Raw genomic sequence first — 14,627 nt, forward strand, 5'->3', positions numbered from 1 at the left:
GTCCCCATGACTTTTTTTTTTTTTTTTTTTTTTTTTTACCTATTTGTTTAAATTTCCTCCAGCATACATCCAAACTTTTCATTGAGGAATGGGATAAACTACCTATTTTCCTTAAATTTGTTTTCTTTTATTTTGTTAGGGGGTTGAGGTGGTTACTGTAATTTCTTTGAGTAAGTTTTAATATATTTTTCAAGTTTTATTCCTACTTTCAATTTTTTTTCCAGAATATTCGACTTTTTACTGCTTTTCTGTGTGCATTTCCTGAAGGATAATTAATCTGCGTACGCCTCCTGGAATATTTTTGTCTTTACCTTTGCTAATTGGGGGACCCAGTTAAGCCCTGCTTCATCTCTGATATGTTCCTTGGCCACCTTAGCCCTGGATTCCTCTAAATTCCTCTAGTACTGATTATTCACACCCATCATTTTCCATTTGCTATGTGCTATGTTTTATTGTGTTTCACCTGTTCAATGTGAGTGTCCAGCTCCTTGACCATAGGGACTGTTCTGAGTAGCCCTTACATTCTAGATATGATGCCCACGACATTACACGTTACCCTATGAATTCTGATGGTATTCAGGCGGTAGGGTGGTTCATGTGTAAAGCAGACGTCTCTTCCGTTCTCTCCCATTGTGGAAGAAAGAGTTGCAGAGATAGGCTTTCTGATTTCTCTCTGGGATGTTCACTGGTGAAAACCATTGTCAGTGGCGCTATTTGTTTCAAAACACTTTTAAATCTATCTTCTCTTTGTGCTTAAATTGTTTTTTAAGGACCACTAAGCCTGTTTTTCACAATGGGCTTTACGTTTTCCTGGGGACCACGCTGTTGTGATTCAGGGACTCCCCGGTGCTTATGTCCAGTGGGCTCTCAGTAACTGTAAACTAAGCACACTAATGGAATAAAAGTGAAGTCCAGGGATTTTGATAAGACTTAGCTGTTAATATGAGTATTTTTTTCAGAGATGTCACTAGTCACAATGAAAATTTATTCTAGGAGTTGCCAACATTAGGTCTCTGTTCAGATAACTTCCGAGTATGGGTTCACTTAGCCACCAACATTTGCACCAGGCAAGTCCAGACTCATTTTTTTAATCAGCTAGCTTGAAAATTGCATTTATATTCATGTATTTAGTTTTTTCTAGTGGGTATTGCAGTTCATAACTTTTGCTTAACAGAGAAGACCCGTCTCTGGCCTCATTCCTGTATAACTCACACATCGCTTCACCATGATTGTTGTTACCAGCTGACTGCAGCACCTCAGTACATCTCCGGTGGACAATACGTTAGTATTCTGTTTTCCTCATGTACTGGTTTTCTCCAATTAATATTAGACACAAATAATAAATCTCTTGAACATGCAGTGCTAACATACCCCTTTCCTCTTTAGGAGCTGTTTGGTGCTTGCTTACAGCATAAACTGCTTAGTGTCATTCCAAGCTGACACAAATTGGCCTTCCCCTGCTGTCCTCCATGTACCAGTTGTATTTAAAAGATGTCAGGGGAGGCTGGCATAGTGGCTCATGCCTGTAATCCCAGCAGGTTGGGAGGCCGAGGTGGGTGGATTCCTTGAGGCCAGGAGTTTGAGACCATCCTGGCCAACATAGTGAAACCTCTTCTCTACTAAGAATACAAAAAATGACCTGGGCATGGTGGCGTGCACCTGTAATCCCAGCTACTTGGGAGGCTGAGGCATGAGAATTGCTTGAACCCGGGAGGTGGAGGTTGCAGTGAGCTGAGATTGTGCCATGCACTCCAGCCTGGGCATCTTTTTTTTTTTTAAAAATAAAAAAGATGTCAGGGGAATAAGGACCTAGCAGAGTAATGTTAGATTGCTGGATTACCTATCAGAGTTTCAGAAGCTATTCTTGTCTTTGAAGGTGTAAAAATATACTCTAGTAAGTTCTTATGGAGTTATCTAGCATTCCTCTATAGATGATCAGGGTCTACAGGACAAGCTCATACTAAGCAAACTCAGAATGTCAGAATGTTAACAGAGTAACTTGAAGTAAGAAACATAATCTCAAAGGGACCAGAATTCTCTTATTGGCTGCTCAGTATACCTGCTCTTCTCCATGCAGCAGGCCAGTGGATTCCTGTAGTTTTTTTCTCCTTTCTCTATGCCGTGCAGATCATGGCTCTGCATTTGGTGGTGGTTGCTTTATTGCTTAAGTTTCAGATTTTAAAGCTATACTGAAGTACAGACTCAACTTCATTCTGAATTTAGCTTCCCTCAGTAATACATTTGTGTCTTCTCATACACAGAATTACTTTCTTGGACAACTACCTTAATGTGTTGAATGCTGTATTTACTGGCTCGGCACAGTGGCTCACACCTGTAATCCCAGCACTTTGGGAGGCTGAGAGGGGCGGGACACTTGATGTTGGGAATTTGAGACCAGCCTGGCCAACATAGTGAAACCCCGTCTCTACTAAAAATACAAAAATTAGCTGGGCGTGGTGGTGAGTGCATGGAATCCCAATTACTTGGGAGGCTGAGGCATGAGGATTGTTTGAACCGGGGAGGTAGAGGTTGCAGTGAGCCGAGATCATGCCACTGCACTCCAGCCTTGGCGACAGAGCAAGGCCCTGTCTCAAAAAATAAAATAAAATAAAATAAATAAATAAATAAATAAATAAATAAATAAATGCATGCTGTATTTACTATCTTTTATTTCAGAGGGTGATCTTTTTCTTATTTTGGCCTGAAATTGTTGGGTTGTCCCACAGTAGGCTCCTCTATACCATCCTACCCTGTATTCTATAAACTAGATCACGGGCTGTTCCCTGAGTATATTCCTTCTTCCCCAGTGGTTTTGTTTTCTCCTAATGCTCTTTCCTCTGTCTAGATTGTTGAAATCCTGACACTTCATTAAGTTTCATCTTGAATGCTACTTCTTCTTGACTCCTCAAACCTGATGTGCTCTTTCTCCTTTGAATTCTATGCCCCTTTTGTGGCACTATCTTATTCCACCTTATATAAAAGTTACTTGTTCCATCTTCCCTACTAATGCACTTGAGGGACCGTGCATCACTCCTTGGCTCTCTTCTGCGGCCGTGGACCTGCTGCTCTTAGTGGTCTTCAGCTATTTCAGTGGCCAGAAAGTCGATCACTGAAACTATGACTTGCAAGCTTTCATCTGCTTCATCTATTTTTAGGATTTCTAGTTTTAATGGGCTGTTTATGAATAAATAATTTAGCTTCTTCTAGGACATGCCAGTTAATGAAACCTCAGTTAATGGCTTTGAGTACTAAGTGCTGGTGAAAAGTCATTTCTTATGGTAATACTTTTGAAATTGACCACTATTATATTATGGCAAATGTCCAGGGAAGAGTGGGTATAAGAGGTTGTGGTGGTACTACCAGCCTGTCTCTGTAGAGATGTTATCTTGTCACTTGGCTTGTGAAGACTACTCCTCTAGCCTCCATAAGTTTTGTGTAAAGATTAAAGTGTCTGTAGAAAAATCTGGGTTCTTATCACACAACAAGGAAAGATTAGGCTCACAGATACTTTGAAGGGTGAAGGGGAACAGAATTTATTGGGTGAAAAGGAAAAAACTCAGCAAAGTGAGAAGGGTTCCTGCTAACAGGCCCCCATCTCACAGATTGAATCCCAGGTTACCACACAGGGACAGGAGAGGCCAAGCTCCTCCCCTCTGCAAACAGCGGGCACTTCCTGAGGCCCAACCCCATCCTCCCAGCACGCAGGCCAGCTGGAGATTCTCCAGGAAGCCCTTTTTACTTGGCTGTCTCATTAGTAGGAGAAGTTTGCATTTTTAGAACTTGATCATTACCTGGAGTTTATTTTTATTCATATACATCAGTAGTTTTTTAAGTTGGGATGTGTGTACTGCATATATATTAGAACTTCTATATTTTAACCTAATTTTAAATTCCAACTTTTTGTATATCTTTTATAAAGACATATTAGTACAGTGGTATATGTATATACTTTATAAATGCATGTGCTAACATTGGGCATGCTTGTTCAGAATTTTAAGTGACAGCGGTGTACAACCAGAAAAGTTGAAACCATTGCTGAATACACTAGGTAAATTTCATAGACAAGTATGTGTGTTATTAGAAGGTTTTGGTAAGCAAGGACATATTTTAGTTCTTTAGTTTGCTAATGAGCTTACCTGAATTTCAGTTTAAAGAGTAAAACAGAATACATTTATTAACATTTTTTGTACCTATCAATAGCTTCTTGTTTTTCCCCAGCAGTGTCAGTGTATTCCAAGTAATGTCTTTTCTGTCCTTAAGCCCGTAACCAGTCCTTTGTGTAAAGCATGGACACTGCTTTATGGGCTTTCAGTTTGTTTGTTTGTTTGTTTGTTTTTAATAGCTTCAGGGGCCCTGTCAAAGTTAACCCGTGGATTGAAAGATGAATCGCTGGCTTATATCTATCATTGCCAAAATCATTATTTTTGTCCAATTGGCTTCGAAGCAACCCCTGTTAAAGCTAATAAAGCATTCAGGTAAGCATTGACATGTTTTAGAAAGTGCATTTTAAGAAATATTAAAAAATAGATGGGTGCGGTAGCTCACGCCTGTAATCCTAGCACTTTGGGAGGCCGAGGTGGGCGGATCACGAGGTCAGAAGATCGAGACCATCCTGGCTAACACGGTGAAACCCCGTCTCTACTAAAAATACAAAAAAAAAAAAAAAAAATTAGCCGGGCGTGGTGGCGGGCGCCTGTAGTCCCAGCTACTCGGGAGGCTGAGGGAGGAGAATGGCGTGAACCCGGGAGGCAGAACTTGCAAAAAAAAAAATTAAAAAAATTAAAAAATTTTCGAAGTCTGTGATATTGGGAGGCTTGGCCATCTGCTTTCCTGACATCAAGTTAGACTATTCTTTAAACATTATGACTTATTCTTCTGCAGAATTGCATTTAGTTAATTGTGCTGTTGAAAATATCCATTTAGATACTGTTGTTCAGTCATTATAGGAAAAAGTCATTTGAAAAGTCACTTGTTTTTCTCTTAGAGACAGGGTCTTACTCTGTCATCCAGGCTGGAGTGCAATGGTGTAATTATAGGTCACTGCTGCCTCAAACTCCTGGCCTCAAGCAATCCTTCTGCCTCAGCCTCCTGAGTGGCTAGAACTACAGGCATGCACCACCATGCCCAGCTCATTAAATTTTTTAATTTGTGTTTTCTATAGAGATGGGGTCTTGCTATGTTGTGCAGGCTGGTCTCAAACTCCTGGCCTCAAGTGGTCCTTATTCCTGGGCCTCCCAAAGTGCTGGGATTACAGGTGTGAGCCACCACACCCTTCCTGAAAAGTAATTTTTACATTTATTATAAAACAGTTGCAAAGGATTTTATAGACTATGTCACAGTGCCTCATCCAACGTCCCACATGAACAATATATTACAGAATCTAGTGTCAAGAAGATTGTCACAACTGAGTAAATTAAAAAGCATCTTCTTTTCTTAAAGTGAAGAATATGGAATTTGTCTGGGTTCCCCCTTTGTCCTGATTGCAAGGAAGCTCTGAGCCAATTTTTATTTCCAATGTCAGAAACTACATGACTTTCATGGTTATATTTCTTTTTTGCCTAATCTAGAGTTTCTGTTTTATTAACTATATAACTTTACTGGTAAACTTGCATCTTTATGGAAGAGATGATCCCTAAGAAAGAGAAGGTGACTAAGTTTTAATGGTTTTTTTCCTGCTTAGCCACTTTTCCTTATGATGGGTTGAGATAATACCAGGATGGTTGAAAGCCAAGGGAGAAGTATCTAGTTAAGAATTGGTGGGTGGGGTGCAGTGGTGTAATCCCAGCATTTTGGGAGGCTGAGGCAGGCAGATTGCTTGCACCCAGGAATTCAAGACCAGCCTGGGCAACATAGTGAGACCCTGTCTCTTAAAAAATACAAAAATTAGCTGAGTGTGTTGGTATGCACCTGTAGTCCCAGCTACTTGGGAGGCTGAGACGGGAGGATCGCCTGAGCTGAGATCATGCCACTGCACTCCAGCCTGGGCAACAGAGCGAGATCCTTTCTGTAAAAAAAAAAAAAAAGAAAGAAAGAAAGAATTGGTGAAAACACAAGCCATGAGTACTTTGAGCAAAGGGATTGGCTTGGTCATGGGGATAGGATGGGTTTTTTTTTTTTTTTTTTGAGACAAGGCCTTGCTGTATTGCCCAGACTGGAGTGCAGTGGTGAGATCATAGCTCACTGCAGCCTCGACCTCCTGGGCTTAAGTGATCCTCCCACCTCAGCCTCCTGAGTAGCTGGAACTACAGGTACACACCACCATACCTGGCTAATTTTGAGATGGGGTTTCAGGGTTTCACCATGTTGCCCAGGCTGGTCTTGAACTCCTGGGCTCCAGTGATCTGACCATGTCAGTCTCCCAAAGTGCTTGGATTATAGACGTGAGCCACCACACCCAGCCAGGATGGGTTATTTGGGGCTGGAGGCCATGTGGCTTTGGAGTCCCACTCAAAGACCCCTCGGGTTTGGGGAAGAGAGGGATTCTGAGACAGGTTGGAATGACCTGGGAGAACCAGGAAGCTGGAAGTTGTGTTTTGTGAATAAGGAGCAAGAGGGAACTCTCTTGTTCTCTCCCAATGCTGAAATGCTTTATTCATCTTTCTGGAGGTGGAATTTCTTGTAAGTGAGGTATACTGTATGTTTCTTTTATGATTTCATCCTGCAGCTTCACCTTATTTCAGACATTTATCAAATATAAATCATGGTTTTAAACCAACTTTGTACCCTTTAAAAGAGAGTCCCTCACTTCTGCCTGTACCTAAGAATCATGTGAGATTTTCTTAAAAAAACTATATAAATCCCCAGGCTCTACTCCAGACCTATTTGAATTAGAATGTCCAGGGATGGGTTTAGGACATCAATGTGTTTAAAGACTTCATTGCTTTAGGGTTTCATTTTTAGGATGCGTTTTGAGATGTCTTGAATTCATAGTGAAAGGAGAAGAGTAGTGGAAAAATGCAGATAGCATTCCAGGATTTTTTTTTCCTCCTAGAATTTTAGAGGTGGTATATTAAAACATTTTATAGCCCTAGATTTTGAATAGAGGATTAAGGCTGAAATTTAATTTGTGAGTTCTCTTTAATGGCCTGTAGAAATTTGCCCTCACCTAAGCTCTAATGTCTGTTCTTGATGAATGAATGCCAGGTTTGAATATACTCTAGTATGCCTTTTATTAATATATATTTGAAGCAGTATACTCAAGGGAGTAACTATTAAACGTACTGTGAATGTATTTTATATTTAGCAGGGGACCTCTCTCGCCACAGGAAGTTGAATATTGGATCTTAATTGGAGAATCAAGTAGAAAACATCCTGCCATTCACTGTAAAAAGTATGTTAACTTCCTTTTATTTTCTTTAATTGAGGTAACATTTAGATACAGTGAAATGCACAGATCTTAGTTGTATATAATTAGTTTGATAAACGAATGCACCTGTATAATCACCACCCAAATAGGATATGGTACACATTCATTGCCATGGAAAATACTCTCACTCTCTACTCCTATCAATCTCCATAGAAAGCCCCTCTTCTGATTTCTGTCACTACAGATTTGCTTTGCCTCTTCTTGAATTCCATGTAAAGAGAATCAGACAATATTATTTTTGCATCAATATCTTAAGTAACATTTTTGAGATTCCTCCATTGTGTTACATGTATCAAGAGTTTATTATTTTTTTATTGCTGAGTAGTATTCTGTTGCATAAGCATGCTGCAATTTGTTTTCCATTTTCCTGTTGATGGGCATTTGGATTGCTTTGAGGTTTGGTCTCTTGTCAATGAAGCTCTTAGGAACATTCATGTACAAGCCTTGAAACAAATTATATAAAAATTTTATTAAAATATAATTCACATACCATAAAGTTCACCGCACCCACCATGCGCGGTGGCTCATGCCTGTAATCCCAGCACTTTGGGAGGCTAAGGTGGGAGGATCGCTTGAGCCCAGGAGTTCGAGGCCAACCTGGGCAACATAGTGAGACCATGTCTCTACAAAAAAATTAAAAAATGAGGCAAGAGGATTGCTTGAGCCTAGGAGATTGAGGCTGTAATAAGCTGTGATCATACCGCTGCACTCTCATCTGGGTGACAGAACGAGATCCTGCCTCAAAAAAAGGGAAAAAAGTGTACAATTCCATAGATTTTATTATAGTTACAGGGTTCTGCACCAATCACCACTATATAATTGCAGAACATTTTCATCACTCCAGAAAGAAACCCCATACCCCTTGGCAGTCACTCCGTATTCCCTGAGCCCTGGCAACCACTGATCTACCTTCTATCTCTAGGGATTTGCCTATTCTTGTTTGTTTGTTTGGTTTTTTTAAGACAGAGTCTCTTTCTGTCACTTAGGTGGGAGTGCAGTGGTGTGATGTCAGCTCACTGAACCTTCATCTCCCAGGTTCAAGAGATTCTTCTGCCGTAGCCTCCTGAGTAGTTGGGCTTACAGGCGCCCGCTATCACGCCCAGCTAATTTTTATATTTTTCGTAGAGACGGGGTTTCGCCATGTTGGCCAGGCTAGTCTCAAACTACTGATATCAAGTGATCCACCCACCTCAGCCTCCCAAAGTGTTGGGATTACAGGCGTGAGCCACCGCGCCTGGCTGGGATTTGCCTGTTCTTGACATTTCGTATAAATGGTGTCATACAGTATGTAGCATTTTGTACCTGGCTTCTTTCACTTAATACAGTGTTTTCAATGTCATCCATGTTTTAGCATGGATTAGAACTTCATTCCTTTATATGGCCAAATCATTTCCTTTGTATGGAGAAGTCACTTTTGTTGTACAAGTCTTTTAGAGGACATATGTTTTGTTCTCCTGGAAGACACCTAGGACTAGAATTGCTGATTCATAGTATAGATGTATATTTAAGAAACTGTGAGAAAATTCTCCAAAGTGGTTGTAAACCTTCTGATGAACAGAAGTTCTGATTCTAATTAATCTTAATTAAATTTATTTGATCAATTTTCTTTTATATGTTTTGTGCCTCTATAAGAAATTTTTGCCTACCCCACGACCTCAAAGATGCTTTCCTATTTTTTTCTAGAAGCTTTATAGATTTTATGTTTAGATTTCTGATCCATTTCTATTATTGTTTTGAGACAGGGTCTCTCTCTATCACCCAGGCCAGAGAACAGTGGTGTGATCATGGCTCACTAAAGCCTCGACCTCCTGGGTTCAAGTGATCCTCCCACCTCAGTCTCCTGAGTAGCTGAGACCACAGATGTGTGCCCCCATGCCCTACTAATTTTAAAACTTTTTTGTAGAGACAGAGTCTTGCTGTGTTGTCCAGGCTGGTTTCAAACTCCTGGACTCAAGTGATCTTACCTCCTTGGCCTCCCAAAGGGCCGGGATTACAGATGTGAGCCACCATGCCTGGCCTTAATTACCTTTTGTGTGTGGTATGTGGTAGAGCTCAACTTTGATTTTTTCCCCCAGTGTTTATCTAGTTATTCTAGCACTATTTGTTTACAAAGATTTTCCTTTCCTTATTTAAATTCTTTGGTGCCTCTGCTGAAAACTGTATGTATGGGCTGTTTCTGGACCCTGTCCTACTAATCTGTCTGTCCTTTTACTGATGCCACACTCTCAATTGTTGTTTATACTAAATCCTGAAATTAAATAGCACGAATTCTCTGAATTTTTCTTTTTCTTAAAGATTGTTTTGGCTCTTCTAGGACCTTGGCTTTTCCATAAAAATTTTAGAATTTGTCTTTTTAATTAGAGCTTGTAAAGATTTTGATGAGGATAGAATCTATAGAATTCATAATTTCGGCTGGGCGCGTTGGCTCACGCCCGTAATCCCAGCACTTAGGTGGGAGGATCACTTCAGCTCAGGAGTTCGAGACCAGCCTTGGCAATATGGCGAAACCCCATCTCTACTAAAACGACAAAAATTAGCCAGGCATGGTGGCATGTGCGTGTAGTCTCAGCTACTCGGGAGGCTGAGGGGGGAGGATCAACTGAGCCTGGGAGATCGAGGCCGCAGTGAGCTGAGATTGCACCACTGCACTCCTCCCTAAGTGATAAGGTGAGACCCTGTCTCATAAAGAAAGAAAGAATTCATAGTTTAGTTTTGGGAGAATTGACATCATAACAACATGGACTATATCTTTACTTAATTAGAGCTTTAATTTCAACTTTTAAAAAAAATTTTTTCAGTATGGAGTTTTATGTCTTTTATTAAACATTTTTTCTCAATGTGTTCTATTACACTGCTGGTGGGAATGTAAATTAGTACAATCACTATGACAAACAGTATGGAGATTCCTTAAAGAACTAAAAGTAGATCTACCATTTGATCCAGCAATCCCACTACTGAGTATCTGCCCAAAGGAAAATAAGTCATATGAAAAACACACAGGCACACACATGTTTATAGTGGTACAATTTGCAGTTGCAAAGATGGAGAATCAACCTAAGTGCCCATCAACCAATGAGTGGATAAAGAAAATGTGGTATGTATATACCACGGAATACTACTCAGCCATGAAAAGGAATGAAATGATGTCTTTTGCAACAACTTGGGTGGAGCCGGAGGCCATTATTCTAAGTGAAGTAACTCAGGAATGGAAAACCAAATATCATATGTTTTCACTTTAAGTGGGAGCTAAGCTATGCGGATGCAAAGGCATAAGAATGATATAATGGACTTTGGGGACTCCTGAGGGCAGTCTGGGAGGCGGGTGAGAGATAAAAGACTACATATTGGATTCAGTGTACACTGCTTGGATGACGGGTGCACTAAAATCTCAGAAATCACCACCGAAGAACTTATTGGTGTAACCAAAACCCAGCTGTACCCCAAAAACAATTGAAGTAAAACTTAAAAAAGATATTGCAATAAAAAGGTTTTCCTCAGTGTGTTATACTTTTTGATGCTATTGTAAATTGATTTTTTTAAAATTTCATTTCTTCATTATTTGCTGGTTGAATACAAAAATACAATTGATTTTCCTATGTAGACCTTGAATCTTACATCTTTACCAAATCCTTTTAGTTCTAGTAGTTGTTTTGTAATTCCCTTGGATTTTCTGCACAATTGTGTTGTCTCCTAATAGAGACATATTAACTTTACATTCTTTTAAAAGTGGACTTGACTGTAATTGAAAAGGAAATATAGCATATTGCTGCTTTAGCCTGCAGGATGTCATCTAACATGTTGGTATTTATTTATTCTGTAGGAAGAGTAACCAATTGTATACTGAAAACCTTGGCAACGGATGGATAAACAGAATTGTTATAAAACTAGAAGTTATTACAGTTTAGTAGATGAAACAATGTTGAGATAAGAGAATTACTGCCAATTATTGCTGTGATAATATTGCAGCAACTTGCTCATGAAAAATTCCATTGCAATGATACTTTAGACCTAAAGAAAATTGTGCTTTATCCTTTCTTCTTAACTATAGATGGGCAGATATTGTTACTGATCTAAACACTCAAAATCCGGAATACCTGGATATCCGGCACTTAGAGAGGGGACTGCAGTATAGAAAAACAAAGAAGGTAAGAAGAACACCATTGTGTCTGAAGGCATTTCCCAGCTGACCAAAATGCGGTGTTTTACTTAGCACTCTTTAGGTTGCAAATAACAGAAACCTATATTTGATAGAGGAGTGAAAATTATTTTAAGGACACAGGGCTGTCTTTAAAACCCAAGGGCAAGGGGTATAACCTGGAGTCATAAAGGAATGGTAGATGGTAGCAGGTATTGGAATGATAGCAAGGGCCAAGTAGCTGGTAGTCTGCTTCACTCTTTTGGGGGTTATATATTGTTCTTAGCTTTCCTTTTGTCTGATTACTTTCTTCTTAAGATCATCATCTTTCAATTTATGTGTCTTTTTTAGATGAACAGTCCAGACTGAGACTGACCTGTCTTGGGTTCAGTTCCATAGTCTTAGCCCAGCTTGGGCCAGATTAACTGTGGCCTTGTGGCAGAGTCATGTGTACAAACAAGGCTTTGGGAGAGGCTCTCAGGAAATGATATCTTATTGATGCAATCTTACTCATATAACTATATGAAGAATAGGAGAGAGAGGAAAAGGAATGATCTTGGTGTTTGAATTAGGCAGATGGGGAAGTTCTCTAGTATGTGTTGGGAGTGAGTAGTAGAGAGGCATGGGGAGGAAGGTGTTTTGGCTCCAGTGGGCATTGTTATATTTTGTAAAGGCAGGTGTTAGAAAAGGTGCAGGATAAGGTGCTCTGATGATACCTGGAAGGAAAGTACCATTTTGAGCCAGGTGAAGTAAAAAAAGAAACAAGGGAGTTCATAGGGACCTACAAATTAATACAATTAATTTCCCTTTATTTTCTTCACCCAACTTTTTTTTCTTCTCAGGTTGGGGGAAATTTGCATTGCATCATAGCATTCCAGAGACTTAGTTGGCAAAGATTTGGCCTTTGGAACTTTCCATTTGGAACCATTAGACAAGAATCACAACCTCCAACACATGCCCAGGGAATTGCCAAATCTGAGAGTGAAGACAATATTTCCAAGAAGCAGCATGGGCGTCTGGGCCGGTCTTTCAGTGCTAGTTTCCATCAGGACTCAGCATGGAAAAAGATGTCTAGTATCCATGAGAGAAGGAACAGTGGTTACCAGGGTTACAGTGATTACGATGGGAATGATTGACTATGCTTGGTACTGAACAGCTGGCATTATATATGAAACTGCTATATACAGGACTGTATAAAGACAGTAGAAGATTTTAGTAAGCCTACATTAAATAGGAGCAGATCTTGTGGTATAAAAAATAACCTTGTAGTTCTCCAGATACTAAGCTTGTATATGATTATGGTGGGTGATTTCAGATATATAAGCAGATAAGCACAGATTATTGTCCTTTCAAGTTAAGAGTATAAAATCTGGACAGAAAATTTCACAAAATTCAATAAAATTACAACTGTTGTCTAAATAAGTGAAACACAAATTCACTTAATAGCATCAAGATTTGAAATACTTAAGCATGAAGTGACTTTTTTAATGACTCGATCCCTAGACATTTGTTACAGATAGTTTTATGCCTAAGACCAAGATGTAAAGTACCATCTGCCCTTAAAAAAAAATTGGGGCTGTCAATTTCTAGTTTTCACTCATGGTTAACACACATTTAAAATTATTTCATGAGTCTAGTAGTTCTTTGATTTATAGCAGGATCTTGCTTGCCTCATTTGTTTCCTGGTTATGTTCTTAGGATTCTGACTAAGAGGCAAAAGAGAAAAGACTCAAGACACTGATCCTGGAGATCGAGACCATCCTGGCTAACATGGTGAAACCCCGTCTCTACTAAACATACAAAAAATTAGCTGGGTGTAGTGGTGGGCATCTGTAGTCCTAGCTACTCGAGAGGCTGAGGCAGGAGAATGGCGTGAACCCAGGAGGTGGAGCTTGCAGTGAGCGGAGATGGCGCCACTGCACTCCAGCCTGGGCGACAGGGCAAGACTCCGTCTCAAAAAAACAAAACAAAACAAAACAAAAAACTGATCCTTTTTTTTGGTGCAAGTGGGTGACTTAGTGCATTGATTCAGATTTTTTGAATTTCTTGATGTGTTTTGTAATAATCAAATATTGACAAGAACCTTAGGTCTCGAAAGACTTTTATAAGTCTAGATGACGTTTGCCTTAGGGGTAAAGTAAAAGAACAATTGGCACCTTAAGTTTCTATACCCAAGGTTATCTGTGAAACGAGATCTCCTGATATTTGACTGCTCTCTCAGTATGGAGTCATATGTTGATAACAGTACTGAAGATGCATAAGAAATGCCCAAGTCACTCAGAGGACAACTACCCATATTCCAGACTCTGAGCTGTTTCCTTTTTTAAAATCATACAGACAATTAGCTGTTTGAAGTGAGTATTAAATATTTCAGAAGTGTGAATTTCATGTATTTGAGCTCCTCTAGTTGCTGTCGGTTTTTCTTCTGCTGCCAACCTGTGACTCACAAATGACTAGGATCTCTTGTTCTTTAATTTTAGGGTCTTGTTCCAGGACTCAAATCAGTAACTTGGTGATTACAAGGTGCTGAATGTGTTGGTAACCATATCGCAATACACCTCAAGGAAAAGGTTCAGATTTTTATTTTTAAAATATTTTCATTTTTTTTCTTGAATTTTATATCCATTTGTTCACTCGTACATGCCTAGCCTACAGAAGCGGATATATATTATGAAATGGTCATTTTTCTGAAGAGAATATTTTGCTTGAAATGCAAAGGACTGAAAGAGATTTGTAGGTTGTTGATTTTGTTACTTCATACTGGAACTTTTAAAAAGATTTCATCAAATAAAGTTTTGTTTTCTACTTTTAATTATATGAATGTTTTTAAGCCTTTGTTTTAGGTAGAAAGTACCATTGTGTCTTTGAAGTACATGATAATTTGTCAATTCTGCTCAACTGGTACATTATAGGAAACCATCTTGAGCCTTTTATAATTAATGAAACAATATGCATTATGATGACTGTAATTTTAGATTTCTAATTTAATAGGAAATAGAAAATTTGATTCTTTTATTAGCTTGAACCAAATGAAGTTGTCATCTTTGTAGGTCAAAAATGGTTGAATATTAGCAATTTCATACAGTTCAACTGAATATTTCAGAGAAGAGGTAGGTAGGAAGAACC

At 39.3% G+C, this 14,627-nt stretch overlaps 1 protein-coding gene across 9 annotated transcripts in view; it reads left to right on the top strand.

Annotated features, from left to right (window-relative positions):
- Positions 1 to 14,313, top strand: part of BIVM (basic, immunoglobulin-like variable motif containing) — a 42,880-nt gene extending 28,567 nt beyond the window's left edge. For 8 of the 9 annotated variants that reach the window (XM_063791812.1, XM_063791813.1, XM_063791816.1 and 5 more), the window contains 4 exons: positions 4,343 to 4,475; positions 7,244 to 7,330; positions 11,415 to 11,511; positions 12,344 to 14,313. In XM_063791812.1, the coding sequence (XP_063647882.1) occupies positions 4,343 to 4,475; positions 7,244 to 7,330; positions 11,415 to 11,511; positions 12,344 to 12,637 (611 nt within the window). In that variant the 3' untranslated portion in view covers positions 12,638 to 14,313. 9 annotated transcript variants of the gene reach the window in all.
- Positions 14,314 to 14,627: the final 314 nt, after the last annotated feature.

The sequence above is a fragment of the Pan troglodytes genome, chromosome 14 (genome assembly GCF_028858775.2).
Source record: "Pan troglodytes isolate AG18354 chromosome 14, NHGRI_mPanTro3-v2.0_pri, whole genome shotgun sequence".
NCBI classification, from domain to species: Eukaryota; Metazoa; Chordata; class Mammalia; order Primates; family Hominidae; genus Pan; species Pan troglodytes.